General features: G+C 37.9%; 1 protein-coding gene across 1 annotated transcript in view; it reads right to left on the bottom strand.

Annotated features, from left to right (window-relative positions):
• The window catches only part of LOC148956832 (protein regulator of cytokinesis 1-like), a 43,307-nt gene extending 27,846 nt beyond the window's left edge, over positions 1–15,461 (bottom strand). Inside the window, exon 1 of the mRNA XM_089096534.1 lies at positions 15,165–15,461. Coding sequence (XP_088952660.1) covers positions 15,165–15,236 — 72 coding nt within the window. The 5' untranslated portion in view covers positions 15,237–15,461. The remainder of the gene's footprint in view (positions 1–15,164) is intronic.
• Positions 15,462–16,835: the final 1,374 nt, after the last annotated feature.

The raw sequence follows: 16,835 nt of genomic DNA, 5'->3' as shown, positions 1-16,835 counted from the left end.
ACTTATGTTAATTTTTGCTCGTTTTGAGCTGGACTCGGTTATTTATTGTTATTTCTGTTCGTTTTGGGTTTCATTTATTTATCGATGCGGATTTGCGGTAGATTGTTTAATTTTATTTTTTCTCATTTTTTGTTTAATGGAGTTCTTTACTTTTCTTTAAAAAACATATTTTGTGGACAAAGTTTTTTTTAATTAATTTATTTTCGTTTTATATTGGCATAGTCTTTTCAGGGAAGGAAAATAATACTTTAAATCTTCTCATTTTTTTAAGACTTTATATTTTGGCCTGCTATTTGTATGCTGGAGAAAAATTTTCCGCGATTTTCAAGAACATATACCCTTTTGAAAATCTTGACACAAATAGTAGTGTTTAATTTCGTTTAATACCTCCTCTATTTGACCTTAAATAGAAAGCTTGATACCATTCGCAGAAAAATCTGCTTACTTTTTTTGATAGCTTTGATACACTTACGCTATTTTGACTTGGTTAAATTTTAAGAGCAGAAGTAGCCCCGAAAGTTTGAACATAATACCCTCTGTCGTTCTTGTGATGCTGCTTAGATGCCTTATTGGGAAATAGCATTAACACAGTGCATTTTGATTTAAGCTAAAGGCAACATTTAGTTTTTAAACATAAAGATAAATGGGAGATTGGGCGTGGGAGGGGGATTAGTTGCCCTCCAATCACTTTCGACTATCTAAAAGGGCATCAGTCCTTTCTATTTTCAATAGACTGAGCCCTTTTCGAAGTTCCTACGACAACTCCTTCGATACGAATCGCCCTGGTCTAAACAGCACCAACAACAAAAATCATACATCATCAATCTTTACAATAAAAATTTCAAGTCTTTCAATCACTTTCGACTATAAAAAACAGGGCACTAGGCCTTCGATTTGCAATCGAATGATCCCTTTTTTTTATGCCCCCAGGGCATGAATATGCCCCCAGAGCATGAATATGCCCCCAGAGCATGAATATGCCCCCAGAGCATGAATATGCCCCAAGGGCATGAATTACAACCCTTACCCTAAAGGCTGTGAGGGTAAGTGTCATCCCCTAAGACATAATTTCCAGAACATTCAACGACGTTAAACAAAATGGCTATCTCAAAATCTTATTTGGATGTGTTTGGGAAAATGATGGGCGTGAGAGGTAAGTTAGTCGCTCTCCCATCACTTTCAACTGTTAAAAAAATGCACTATCCCTTTCAATTTCCAATCAAATGAGCCCTTTTGAAGTTTCTAAAACAACGTTTTCAATAAAAATCTTACATGACCCCAGGGCATAACTTACAACCATTCCCCTGAAGGCTGGGATTGTTATCCTCAAAGACCTAATTTCCAGAACTTTATGCGACGTTGAATAAAATGGCTGTCTGAAAATTTTTATTGCATGTCTAAAGGGGGGAAAAACTGGGCGTGAGAGGGGGTTATTTGCCCTCAAACCACTTCCGAATATTAAAAAGGGCACTAGCCCTTTGAATTTCCAATCGAAAGAGCTCTTTTTAAAGTTTCTACGACAAGGATTCCAATAAAAACTGATATGCTCCCAGGCATAACTTATAACCCTTGCCCTGAATACTGTGGGGAGAGGGTCCTGCTCAAGGTATAATTTCCTGAACTTTGAACTGCGTGAATCAGAATGCCTATCTCAAAATTTTGATTGGATGTGTTTGGCGAAAAGATGGACGTGAGAGGGGGGGTTAGTGCCCTCAAATCACTTCCAACCAGGGCACTAGCCCTTTGAATTTCCAATCGAATGAGTTCTTTTTTCAAGTTTCTAAGACACATATTTAAAAAAAACCTTATATACCCTTAGGGCATAACTTATAACCCTTGCCATGAAGACTGTGGGGGGAGTGTCCTGCTAAAAGGTATAATTTCCTGAACTTTAAACTGCGCGGAGCAAAGTGGATATTTCGAAATTTTGATTGGATGTGTTTGGAGAAATGATGGGCATGGAAGGGGTGTTAGTTGCCTTCCAATAACTTTCGACTATTAAAAAGACACTAACCATTTAAATTTCCAATCGAATAAGCCCTTTTTTTATGTTTCTTCGACAACGTGTTCTATAAAAACCTTATATGCCCTCAGGGTATAACTTACGGTCCTTACCCTGAGGGCTGTGAGGGGAGGGGGTCATCCTCAAAAACCAAATTTTTCGAACTTAAAACTACGTTGAATAAAATGGGTATCTCAAAATTTTGATTGGATGTGTTTGGGAAAACGTGGGCTTGAGATGGGGTTAGTTGCCCTCCTTTCACTTTCGACTATTAAAACGGGCAGTAGCCCTTTGAATTTCCGATCGAATGAGCCATTTTTGAAGTTTCTATGACAACATCTTCTATATAAACCTTATATATGCCCCCAGGGCATAACTTTCAACCCTTGCCTGAAGGCTGTGGGGGAGTGTTTTCCTCAAAAACATAATTTCTATCTTTAAATTTCTATCTTTTATACTACGCTGAAAAAAATGGCTACCTCAAAATTTTTATTGGATGTGTTTAGGGAAATGGTGGGCGTGTTGCCTTCCAATTTCCAAGTGAATGAGCCCGTTTCGAAGTTTCTACAACAAATTCTTCGATACAAAGTACCCTGCTCTAAAGGAAAAAAAAATCACAGACAGCGCAATCGCGCTGCCTAAGTAAAAGATAATTTCTAAGCCACTTTTTCACTTCAATTGTTCTCTCGAAATATTCGCTTTGTTGTGTTTTTTCAGTATTTTCATTTGGCCTTTAAAAACCCCAGTTTTGCTCGTTTTTCTTTCTTTATGCCTAAGTAAAGAACGATGTTGGCACAATGTATTATCATTTTTTTTCCTATACCAGGGCACTTCGTATAGTAGGAGTTGTCATAGAAGCTTTGAAAAGGGCTCATTCGACTGAAAATTGGAGTAGCTAGTGCCCTTTTTAATAGTGGAAAGTGATTGGAGGGCAAATGTCCCCCCATCATTCCCCCAAACACATCCAATCAAAATTTTGAGATAGCATTTTGTTCAACGTAGTTGATTTCCAGATAAAAAACATGTCTCTGAGGAGGACACTCTCCCACAACCCTCAGGGCAAGGGTTTTAAATTATGCTTGGGGGCATATAAGAACAATGGTGACACAATGTATTATTAATTTCCTTTAGAGCAGGGCATTTCGTATCGAAGAAGTTCTCGTAGAAACTTCGAAAAGGGCTCATTCAATTGGAAATTTGAGTAGCTTGTGCCCTTTTTAATAGTCGAAAGTGATTGGAAGGCGACTAACATCCCTTCCAAACCCACCATTTCTCGAAACACCCAATCAAAATTTTGAGATAGCCATTTTGTTCATGGTAGTTGATTTTCAGATAGAAATTATGTTTTTGAGGAGGAAACTTCCCACAGCCCTCAGGGCAAGGGTTGTAAGTTATGCCCTGGGGGCATATTTTTTTTATATAGAAGGCGTTGTCGTAGAAACTTCAAAAAGGCCAATTCGATTAGGAATTCATTCAATTGGACTCATTCAATTGGAGATCGAAATGGCTAGCGCCCTTTTCAATAGTCTAAAGTGTTTGGAAGGCAACTAACACCCCTTTCTCGCCCACCATTTCTCCAAACACACCCAATAAAAATTTTGAGACAACCATTTTGTTCCACTCAGTTCAAGTTCAGGATATTATACCTTTGAGCAGAATACTTCCCCCACAACCTTCAGGGCAAGGTTTTTAAGTTATGCCCCGGAGGCACATAAGAACGATGTTGGCACAACGTATTATTTATCAATTTTTCCCTTTAGAGCAGGGCACTTCGTATCAAAGAAGTTGTCATGGAAACTTCGAAAAGGGCTCATTCAATTGGATATTGGAGTAGCTTGTGCCCTTTTTAATAGTCGAAAGTGATTGGAAGGCGAGTAACGCCCCTTCCACATTCATCATTTCCCGAAACACATCCAATCAAAATTTTCAGATTTTGTTCGGCGTAGTTGATTTCCAGAAAGAAATTATATTTTTGAGGAGGACACTCCCCCACAGGCCTCAGGACAAGAGTTGTAAGTTATGCCCTGGGGGCCTATAAGGTTTTTATAGAACATGTTGTCGTAGAAACTTCAAATAGAGCTTATTTGATTGGAAATGGAAATGGCTAGTGCCCTTTTTAATAGCCGGAAGTGATTCAAAGGCAACTCCCTTCCTCGCACAGCATTTGCTCAAACACATCGAATAAAAATTTTTAGACAGCCATTTTGTTCCACGCAGTTAAAAGTTCAGGAAATTATACCTTTGAGCAGGACACTCCCCCCAAAGTCTTCAAGGCAAGAGTTATAAGTTATGCCCAGGGGGCATACAAGGTTTTTATTGAAAAATTTGTCGTAGAAACTTGAAAAAGGGTTCATTCAATTGGAAATTCAATGGGCTAGTGCCCTTGTTAATAGTCGAAAGTGATCTGAGGGTAACTAACCCCCCTCTCAAACCCACCTTTTCCCTAAATATATCAAATCAAATTTTTTAGATAGCCATTTTGTTCAACGTAGTTGAAAGTTTTGGAAATTAGGTCTTTAAGGATGACAGCCCCCCCCCCCCACAGCCCTCAGGGCAAGTAAGGTTGTAAGTTATGCCCTGGGGGCATATAAGGTTTTTATTGAAAGCGTTGTCGTAGAAACTTCAAAAGGGCTTATAAATTAGAAATTGAAACGGCTAGTGCCTTTTTTAATGGCTGAAAGTAATTGGAGAGGGACTAACGCCCCTCTTACGCCCATCCTTTTCCCAAACACATTCTATCAAAATTTTGACATAGCCATTTTGTTCAGCGTAGTTGATTTCCATATGGAAAACATGTTTCGGAGGAGGATACTCCCCCACAACTCTCAGGGCAAGGGTTTTAAGTTATGCTATGGGGGCATATAAGAACGATGTTGGCACAATGCATTATTTATTAATTTTTCCTTTAGAGCAGGGCATTTCGTATCGAAAAAGTTCTCGTAGAAACTTCGAAAAGGGCTCATTCAATTTGAAATTGGAGTAGCTTGTGAACTTTTTAATAGTCGAAACTGATTGGAAGGCGACTAACACCCCTTCCAAACCCACCATTTCCCCAAACACATCCAACCAAAATTTTGAGATAGCCATTTCGTTCACCGTGGTTGGTTGATTTCCAGAGAGAAATTATGTTTTCGAGGAGGACATTCCTCATATCCCTCAGGGCAAGGGTTGTAAGTTATACCCTGGGGGCATATAAGTCTTTTTTATAGAAGGCGTTGTCGTAGAAACTTCAAAAAAGGCTAATTCGATTGTAAATTCAAAGGGCTAGTTACATTTTTAATAGTCGAAACTGATTGGAGGGCAATTAACCCCCCTCTCACGCCCACCTTTTCCCCAAACAAATCTAATCAAAATTTTTAGATAGTCATTTTATTCAACGTAGTTTTAAGTTCTAGAAATTGCGTCTTTGTGGATGACGGCCCCCCAAACCCTCAGGGCAAGGGCTGTAACTTATGCCCTGGGGGCATATAAGGTTTTTATAGAAGGCGTTGTCGCAGAAACTTCAAAAAGGGCTCATTTGATTGGAAATTCAAATGGCTAGTGCCCTTTTTAATAGTCGAAAGTGATTGGAAGGCAATTAACACCCCTTCCTCGCCCACCATTTCCCCAAATGAACCCAATAAAAATTTTGAGATAACCATTTTGTTCCACTCAGTTCAAAGTTCCAGATATTAGACCTTTCAGCAGGATACTCCCCCCACAACCCTCACGGCAAGGGTTTCAAGTTATGCCCTGGAGGCATATAAGGACAATGTTGGCACAATGTATTATTTATCAATTTTTCCCTTTAGAGCAGGGCACTTCGTATCGAAGAAGTTGTCATGGAAACTTCAAAAAGGGCTCATTCAACTGGATATTGGAGTAGCTTGTGCCCTTTTTAAAAGTCGAAAGTGATTGGAAGGCGACTAACACCCCCTCCACACTCACCATTTCCCGAAACACATCCATTCAAAATTTTGAAATAGCCATTTTGTTCAGCGTAGTTGATTTCCAGATAAAAATTATGTTTTGAGGAGGACACTCCCCCACAGCCCTCAGGGCAAGAATTGTAAGTTATGCCCTGGGGGCATATAGTTTTTTTTTGAAGACGTTGTCGTAGAAACTTCAAAAAAGGCTCATTCGATTGGAAATTCAAAGGGCTAGTGTCGTTTTTAATAGTCGGAATTGATTGGAGGGCAACTAACCCCCCTCTCACGCCCACCTTTTCCACAAACACATCTAATCAAAATTTTGAGATAGTTACTTTATTCAACGTAGTTTTCAGATGTGGAAATTAGATCTTTGCGGATGACAGCCCCCCCCCCCTACAGCCCTCAGGGCAAGGACTGTAAGTTATGCCCTGGGGGCATACAAGGTTTTTATAGAACACGTTGTCGTAGAAACTTCAAAAGGGCTTATTTGATTGGAAATTGAAATGGCTAGTGCCCTTCTTAATAGTTGTCGGAAGGGATTCGAAGGCAACTAACACCCCTTCCTCGCCCACCATTTCCTCAAACACATCCAATAAAAATTTTGAGACAGCCATTTTGTTCCACGCAGTTCAAAGTCCAGGAAATTTCCCTTTGAGCAGTTTTGACTCTGTCACTCTCTTTGCTTATGTGTCTGGGCGGGGTGTTTGCCTATCTCAATGCCTGTCATTGTTGCTTTGTATGTCTGAATCTATATATTTGTATGTGCTTTTGTCTCTCTCAGTCTCTGGGCCTATATGTCTGGACGGGTGTTTGCTTATCTCAGTGCCTATCTTTGTCAGTTTGTATGTCAGAATCCATATATTTATTTGTATTTTCTCTCTCTCACTTCCTCTGCTTATGTGTCTGGACGGGTGTTTGCCTATCTCAATGCCTGTGATTGTTGCTTTGTATGTCTGAATCTATATATTTGCATGTGTTTTTGTCTCTCACTCTCTGGGCTTATGTGCCTGGGCAGGTGTTTGCGTATCTCACTGCCTGTCTCTGTCGGTTTGCATGTCTGAATCAATATATTTGCATGTGTCTTTATCTCTCCCACTCTCCTTGCCTATGTGTCTGGACGGAAGTTTGCTTCTCCCAGTGCCTGTCTTTGTCGGTTTGTATGTCAGAATCTATATATTTATATGTGTTTTTGTCACTCTCGTCACTCTCACTCTCTTTGCTTATGTGTCCGGGCGGGTGTTTGCCTATCTAAACGCCTGTCATTGTTGGTTTGTATGTCTGAATCTATATATTTGCATGTGTTTTTGTCTCTCTCACTCTCTGGGCCTATGTGTCTTGGGCTATATGTCTATGTGTCTATGTGGGTGGGTGTTTACTTATCTCAGTGACTGTCTTTGTCGGTTTGTATGTCAGAATCTATATATTTATATGTGCTTTTGTCTCTCTCACTTACTCTGCTTATGCGTCTGGGCGGGTGTTTGTCTATCTCAATGCCTGTCAAAATTGGTTTGCATGTCAGAATCCATATATTTATATGTGTTTTTGTCTCTCTCACTTCCTCTGCTTATGCGTCTGGGCTGGGGTTTGCCTATCTCAATGCCTGTCATTGTTGGTTTGTATGTCTGACTATATATGTGCATGTGTTTTTATCTCTCCCACTCTCTTTACCTATGTGTCTGGGCGGAAGTTTACTTTTGCAAGTGCCTGTCTTTGTGGGCTTGTATGTCAGAATCTATATATTTATGTCTTTTTTACTCTCTCACTCTCTTTGCTTGTGTCTGGGCGGGGTGTCTGCCTGTCTCCATGCCTGTCTTTGTTGGTTTGTATGTCAGAATCCATATAGTTATATGTATTTTTCTCTCTCTCACTTCCTCTGCTTATGTGCCTGAGCGAGTGTTTGCCTATCTCAATGCCTTTTAGTACGGTCAGTCTAGCGTCAAATAGGACTCGACCGCAAACAAATTGCAACAGAAATGATTTTTACACCATCTTGTAGAGAAAAAAAAACTGTACAACATATCAAAAGTAGAGAAACCCAGCGGGGTGCAAAATTCGTGTTTTTTAGCGTTTTCCGTTTGTTTTTACCGGAAATTTTCCGTTATCCTAGAGCTTAGCATTTACTTCATGGGAGACATGTTTCTGCACTAGTTTTGAGTGCTGAATTCGAATATCACACCAGATTCAAGTTATGTCCCACCGTTAGGGTTTCACATTCATCACCAAACAAGAAATTCGGATTTCGTGGCCATATTTCCCTTTTTTCGTCCTTTGGGGCGAATGAAGTCAGGAATAACGTCGCCCTATCGACTGAACACTATATTTTTGGAAAGTTCTGTACATTCTAAGATTGTCATCATTAAGGTTTAACAGCATATACGGCCATCTAGCGGAAAATTTCGTAGCGTATTTCGCTAAGGTCGGTGTTGGAACCCATGGTCCCAGTTTTGTCAGATAAATGTCCCTCCCAGATTCATTTCTTTGGGCCCCTTCATTATTTTCCTTCTTTAAGTAATAAATGTTAATTTTCCTATTATTCTTTACAATAGGCCCCACACAAGGAGAACGCAGGCCCCAGACAAGAACGAGACTTCAAGGATACGCAGGCGATGGTCACGTACTTTGAAAATGGCTCACCATTCGGAGGGGATACCCAGCTTAGAAGCATTGCTACCGGTTTGACTGCATATGAATCTGCAAACGTTGACCGTGCGATGGCTGTCGGGATAAAAATCCTTGATGCTTTGACTGTAAATGTGGCTATGTATTTTGTCTTCCTAATAATGTAACAGGCAGTCCAGATAACAACAAAGAAAACAGCTGGAGGAGTTTGCAAGCGACTGGATCCAGCTTTGCTATTCCAACGCTTCATTGCGTTAGCCAAAAGGACAACACTTCCTGAATCAGAGTGCTTCCGGTATGAACTTTGTTCGTATCCCGCTGCTCTGTTTGACAGCTCATTTATGCCAAGAGTGCCGAACAAGGCCGAATTCGCCAAGGCCATTGCACTTGCATGCGAACTCTAAGAAATTCCGTGTGTTCTGAACGACGGGACACACTACGTACTTGACGGCGGATCTCTATTGCACCGAGTCCCATGGATAAAAATGACACGTATGCGAGTATCATACAGAGCTACTCTCTGTATATTTCGCGGAAGTACCCTGGCGCAACTGTTGTTTTCGATGGGTATGATAGTGGACCTTCCATCAAAGATATGGCCCATTCGTATCGTAATCGAACGATTGGTCGCGAGGTTTTCTTCACGAATGACATGCGTCTGAAAGTTAAGAAAGAAGAATTTCTCGTGAACAAGAAAAACAAGTCAAGATTCATTAGTGCGCTTGCAGTTCATCTCCGGCAAAAAGGCTATTTTGTAGTCCAAGCCCTCAGTAATGCAGACGTGCCTATTGTAAAAGCTGCTATCGAATCAGCTAAACAGAAGGTAACTGCCGTTATTGGAGAAGATACGGATCTTCTGGTCCTTCTCTGCTACCACTGTGATGTCTCCACTAACAAGGTGTACTTCGCCCCAGAGCCAAAGAAAAATAAAGAGCAAAGGTGCTGGGATGTTCATGAAATGAAAAAAAGATTAGGCCAAGAAGTATGTGGTCTGATCCTCTTTGCCCATGCTTTCCTTGGGTGTGATTCTACATCACGTGTCCACAACATCGGAAAAGATCTTACCCTGAAAAAAGTGATAGAAGACGAAAGTTTTCGAGCATCTGCCAAGGTCTTTATGAAGAAGGCAGCAACAAAAATCGAAGTCAAGGAAGCCGGAGAAGACGCACTTCTTATAATATATGGTAAAAAGAAGGGTGAAATCTGAACGAGCTTCGAAAGCAGCTCTTCGAAAGAAAGCTCGTCACAGCAACGGCTTTTGTTCACCCAGAGCAGCTACCTCCCACATCCAACTCTGCAGCATTTCACAGCTATAGTTTACTTTCAGGAACACGCCTGGAATGACGACCGTAATCTAGAATTGGACCCTCAAGAGTGGGGCTGGAAGGACCGAAATGGTACATTATACCCTGTGATGACGAACCTACCCCCAGAACCTCCCCAACTTCTTAAGATTGTTAAGTGTTCCTGCCGTTCAAACTGCACCTCTGCTCGGTGCACTTGTGTCAGAAACGGCATGTCTTGCACTCTCGCGTGCAAAACTTGTCAGGGAGCAGAATGTGATAATTCTCCCAAATCAGAAGATCTCATCGACGATCTCGACGACGAAGTTTCAAACTACACTGCCAGTGATTAATGTCGCAAGTCATTTGAAAAGTTGCCTGCCTTTTACCAATGTGATTTTTGTTACCTGTGATTTTAGTCAGTAAATACATTAAGAGATGATTGATTATTTTGAAGAAACCTTTTGGTGATGAATGTGAAACACTGTCGGTTGAACATATCCTTGATCTGATGTGGTATTCGAGTTCATCGCATAAAACTACTCAAGAAATGTGGTCAAACGACTATATTATAATAGAATCGCGAACTTCGTGAATGGTGATGAATGTGAAAAACTTTTGGTTCACCGCATCTTAAATCTGATGTAATATGCGAGTTCAGCACATAAAACTACATCAGAAATGTGTTTCCCATGAAGTAAACTCTAAGCCTTGAGAAAATCGAAAATTTAGGCTTAAAAACGAAAAATAAAACACAAAACGCTAAAAAACACTAATTTTGCACCCCACTAGGTTTCTCAACTTTTGATATGTTGTACAGTTTTTTTTTTCTCTACAAGATGTTGTAAAAATCATTTCTGTTGCAATTTGTTTACGGTCAAACCTTATATTGACTGTACTATTTCATTGTTGGTTTGCATGTCAGAATCCATATATTTATATGTGTTCCTGTCTCTCTCACTCTCTTTGCTTATGTGTCTGGGCGGGATTTCTCCCTGTCTCCATGCCTGTCTTTGTTGGTTTGTATGTCAGAATCCATATAGTTATATGTATTTTTCTCTCTCTCACTTCCTCTGCTTATGTGCCTGGGCGAGTGTTTGCCTATCTCAATGCCTTTCATTGTTGGTTTGCATGTCAGAATCCATATATTTATATGTGTTCCTGTCGCTCTTACTTCCTCAGCTTATGTGTCTGGGTGGGTGTTTGCCTATCTAAATGTCTGTGATTATTGCTTTGTATGTCTGAATCTATATATTTGCATGTGCTTTTGTCTCTCTCACTCTCTGAGCCTATGTGTCTGGGCGGGTGTTTACTTATCTCAGTGCCTTTCTCTGTCGGTTGGTATGTCTGAATCAATATATTTGCATGTGTTTTTATCCCTCCCACTCTCCTTGCCTATGTGTCTGGGCGGGTGTTTGCCTATCTAATTTCCTGTCATTGTCGGTTTGTATGTCTGAATCTATATATTTGCATGTGTTTTTTTCTCTCTCACTCTTTTTGCATGTGTGTTTGGGCAGGTGTTTGCTTATTCCAGTGCATGTCTTTGTCGGTTTGTATGTCTGAATCTATATGTTTGTATGTGTTTCTCACTCTCTTTGCCTGTGTGTGTCTCGGCAGGTGTTTGCTTATCTCAGTGCCTGTCTTTATCGGTTTGTATTATAAATCTGCATATTTGTATGTGTCTCTCACTCTTTTTGATTGTGTGTTTGATCAGGTGTTTGCTTCTCTCAGTGTCTGTCTTAGCTTACCCTAGAAATAATGGGAATAGAACAAAGTTATAGATAACATATTTTTCATGAAATAATGACATATATGATATTAATATAAATATATGGTAGATACATTATTATACATTATTAATATCAATGACCAACTTTGGACCATTTTGAATTTGTTTATAAAATAGTTCTCCGTTTTCTCTCTTGATATTGTAGCTATTGTCTTCTCTTAACTCGTAATCGGTAGGATAATCATTATTCCATTTTGAGGCATACACAATATTTACTGGTGTGTAACCGACAAGTTCAATATGCGTTTCGTCTTTGGTATGATTTGATTCATTGACTGTGATTAATGGTAGTAACGTTTGCTGGCACTTTGTTTTTCATCGATTCATCTTTATATTCCTAAGTGATATTTTCTACCAATACCGTTTTTATTTTTCCGGCAATTTCACTGTCTATTACAACATCATTTTTACAAAGCTAAGAGTTCCGGCACGTGGACAAGATATGGTTTATGCTATTAGTAGAAGATTAGGCCTTTCTTTTTGTCTTTGCTTTCATTTGAATGATAATACCTAAAAGATGACGATAGGATCTATCAACAGGTAGCACGTTACCGGAGGCACTAGCAAGAAGATACCCCTCTTCATCCACTATTACTTTTATGTTAGCGCTCTCTTTGAGTGCAATCATCTCCGGATCTCTACATCTCGCATATCCACCATTTGTACAATGGAATTTTTTTGGCACTCCAAAGAAATTTAATTCCTTACTGTCATGACAATGCGTGCATACGTTTCCGATAGTGCTACCACTTGTACTTATTTCTTAGTTTAAATACTTCTCCTTTTCAACATTCAATGCTACAATAACACTATCATGTGAACACATTTTCTTAAAATGTTTCATCTTTACTTTTTATAGATATTAGTTATGTTTTTATTGTTCCACTATGAAAAAAATACTGATTTATTACATGCAGAAAACTATGTAGTGTCGATAACCGGTCATAGAGTACCAGTGGGAAAGCCGCATCGTGTCTCTGAGCAAGCATAGAGTACAATTGTTAGAGCCATAAGCATATTTCATGTTATTTTTAAGATACGTGAAAAAATCGAATAATTTTGGTCCAAAAAATTTAGTTAAAAAAAAGTGCTACAACAAACAATATATTTCTAATAGTAAAAGTCACGACTAACATTTCTATATCATTCACATTTTGATTTTGGAAAATATTAAATGTGATTTTTTTATATTTTACATGTTACATGCCATTCTAAGAGATGTAAAAAAAAGGTTGAAAAAATATATCATGTTAAAACAATAATTTAAAAAGTTAAAAAAACTTAAAACAAAAGTTAAAAACAATTCAAAAAAGGGGAGAGGGGCCAAAAATTGGAGGAGAGGTCCCTTGGAGGTCGGGAATAGGTGATCTTTGAAGGTTGAGGTCCCTGGTGGTTCGGGTCATTGGTGCTTATGATCCTTGACGGTTAATACTCCTATATACCTCTCTACTTGATTTGCAAGGATTTCTAAGGGTTGTTCTGAGTTTCATTATTAAAATTCTTTTCTTGGCATCTACATCTCTATTAGTATCAACTTTTTAGTATACTATAACGTTAGACCCTATTTTATATTGGCAAGACTGTTCAAACGGTACTTGTGTAATATACAGAACACATCAGTGAAAGGTAGGTCAACTCAGAAGACCATTTTATCATCGTTAACCATTCCCATAAATTGATGTTATTCCAAATTTATGATAAATAAGCTATGAGTTAACAACCCCCTCTGGGTTGTTATCTCTATTAGGTTGTTACATCAACTTTTTAGTATACTAAACCTGAAAAACTGCTAATAAAATTAGCAGTTTTGGCAGGGCCTGCCAAATTTGGCCCTGAAGCATGGGTGCTCCAAAAAGCGGATGAAGATTTGCTAGACGTTATCCATAGAAATTGCTTAAGGATTGTTCTGGGTACCCGGCTGACTTACCGTATTTCAAACAATGGGCTATACGAAAAATGTGGTTCAATACCGCTCTCTACAGCTATAATGAAAGAAAGGTTGAGGTTCCTAGGGCATGCTGTGCGGATGAACGATGATAGTTTTCCGACAATTGTTCTCTTCGGCCAACCGTCTAGGGTTAAACAGAAAGCAGGTCGTCCTCATCTGGGGTGGGAGGACGTCATAAAGAAAGATTTAAAGTAAATGGGAACTTCGTGGGCGGGAGTAAAAAGGGAGAATTCGAATAGATTGGGATGGAGGAGGAGCGTGCGTAGCTGTGTTGGCCTCAGGCGACTTGGTGCTTCGGCGAGTTGTTAGTAGTAGTAGTAATTTTACGATTCTGACAAAATTTCAGAGGGGTTAAACCCCCTCTGGATACGCCCCTGCCCCTGAAAAAACATTTCATTTTTCAACGAGTAGGGCAAACCCAATGAAAAATCAAGTTTTGAATTAGGTTTTTAACAAAAGTTTCTTTTAGCTGCTCAAGTATTTATTGTGTCAGCTAATTCCCTCCTCAGACGTTTCCCCCTCAGAAAAATTCCACGTATAAAATTTTCCTTAATCTGAATAACCCCATTTCTTAAAATTACCAGTTTATTTAAAATCACCTCTGATTCAATTTTTGTATTTTCCTACGTCAAGGTACAAGGCCTTTTGCATAGAAACATTTGCTCCAATTTATTCATATGAAAACTTCAACCAGTTCTTACTCCCTTGTTACTAGTCAAGCCACACATTCTTGATGACAACTAGTCATAAATGTTAGATTCCTGCTAAAATGTTACAGATTCTTGCCACTAGATTAAGTAATCTCTATGCTTTTAATTTTCTGGAAAAAAAAAATCAGAATCGGTAAATATGTTATCTTGACGTGCTATAGTCACACTTCATCCACTGTCACGTAATACGAAGAACTTCATTTGAATGATTTGCAATATGTAGACAATTTTCCATAATTATGTAATGCTGAAACGAAATCTTTAATTTTTGTAGATTTTCCATTTCCTGAGACACCTGCTTTTTCTTTATATACTAAAAGTCTAAGCTAGATTAAGGCAAAGAAGATATTAAATTGAAAATATTTGCCTTTCTATTTTCACGGGTCAATGGTAGGCTCATTTATAAGAAGGGAGGGGGGACTCATTAAATAAATGAATCATTTAAAAATCACAGAAATAACGAAAAAGCTCCCTCCCTCCTTATTTGTATAGTTGGTAGACATAGTTAATTTGAGAAAGGCTTAAACTCACAAAAGGTGGCTTTCATAATTGTAACTAAGCTGATTTTCAGCAAAAACTAGAACAAAAGCAGCATTCACAGTGAGTTTGGTTACTCATTCCCCCCATTTCTCCAAAATAAGGATAACAGTGGCCAACAATAAAACTAAGGGGATACAAGGACACGTTGAATTAACTGTCACTAAGTTATACCCCATACTGCATGAAAATCAGCAAAGGAATTTATAGATAGAATATAGTCCCTGTATTTAAACATTTTTTTTAACTGAACATTTTATTGACAGTGAAATAACTTCCATAAAAGATAGAGAGAAAACAACAGAAAATGCCAAAAATATTTCATATTAAATAATTCCCTAAAGAAATAACTGAATTTATTTTACCTGTAAATGGGTCAAGACTATTTCGTTACGCTCACGAATGCTTTCTTCATCCATTCCCACCTGGTCCCACATATATTTAAGGGTACCAAATCTCTCATTGAATATTTTATATGCCTTGCCTTCCAGTGACAGACTGAAAGAAAAAGAAACATGAATTATTAACAAATCTCACAACTAACCGTACTTTCCATCAGAAGCAAAATAAATTCTTGAAATTAACTACCCAATAATTTCTTCTTTGAGCTTCAAGGTCAACATTCCAAAACCTAGTCTAAGTGTTAAAATAAGACATTTTTATTTGTTTCATTTGAGCAATATAAATGGCTTTCAATAAATGACAACATGTCTGGAAATATACCCTTAAAAGCCTCCCCCCTGCCCACCCTAAAATTTGCCCTTACAAATTCTATCCAGATATAGCAAATGCTCATTAGCTGACATAATACAAACATTTGAAAGCAGTTAGAGATCCATGGCAAAAGGATTACTTATCAACACTACTCAGAATCTGTATCTTTTTTCCCCGTCTTCTTCTATGTTTCAATATTTGTTTTTTGTCTTATATTTTATATGGTCATTCAGTTCATTTTTATTTTTCTTTATACTCTCAAATTATGGAGGTTAATAAAATACTTGCATTGAAATAATCTTTTTTAACTTAATTAAAAAAAAACTTTCCGAAAACTATTTTTTTCAAAGAAAAGTAAAGGTCATTTTAAACTTAAGCTCAAGAGATATGAATACCTGTTAAAATTCAAACTAGAAACGACCAGAAATTACTATTAAAGAATAAATGAAACCAAAAACGAACAGAAATAAAATAAACAATCATAGCAAAAAACATACAACAAGTAATAACATAAATGAATAAATAGATCTTAAAGCAAGTAATGCCTAGATTGAATATGAAAATCAAGCTTAAAACGAGAAAAAAATAGTTTGTTATTAAAGTACAAATGAAACTTAAAACGGACAGAAATTAACTACTGCGCCGATGACGAAGTAGGTTTTAGGCTTCCGCAGTGAGGCGATACCCAAACTCTTGTTTGTAGTTATTTTTATTTGATTCAAACTTGATTTGCATATTCAATTTAAGTTTCACTCGTTTTAAGATTTATTTATTCATTTACATTAATATATATTGTATGCTTGTTCGCACTGATTGTTTCAATGCGTTTTAATCGTTTTAAGTTTCATTTATACTTTAATAGCAAACTATTTTTTTTTCGTTTTAAGCTTGATTTTCATACTCAATCTAAGCATTACTCGCTTTAAGATCTATTTATTCATTTATATTATTACTTGTTGCATGTTTTTTGCTATGATTGTTTATTTAATTTCTGTTCGTTTTGGGTTTCATTTATTCTTTAATATTAATTTCTGGTCGTTTTTAGTTTTAATTTTAAACTGTATTAATATATCCAGAGCTTAATTTTAAAATGGCCTTTACTTTTCTTTGAAAAACGTATTTTTCAGAAAGTTTTTTTCCAATTAAATTTTGTTCGTTTTTGATTGCAAAAAGTTTCAAGTTTTTATTGCATGGGGGGGCGTGCTTACTGTCCGGTTATTCTTGACTTTGAAAAACGGATCTAGAACTTTTAATTTAAATCGAATGAGGGTTTTTTCAAAGTCTATACGATTACCTCATTGATAAAAACCTTATATATGAAC

This window comes from Artemia sp. Qi Xiang Cuo, chromosome 1, assembly GCF_049724085.1.
Source record: "Artemia sp. Qi Xiang Cuo chromosome 1, ASM4972408v1, whole genome shotgun sequence".
NCBI classification, from domain to species: domain Eukaryota; kingdom Metazoa; phylum Arthropoda; class Branchiopoda; order Anostraca; family Artemiidae; genus Artemia; species Artemia sp. Qi Xiang Cuo.
This window is presented reverse-complemented; position numbering and strand designations above follow the sequence as displayed.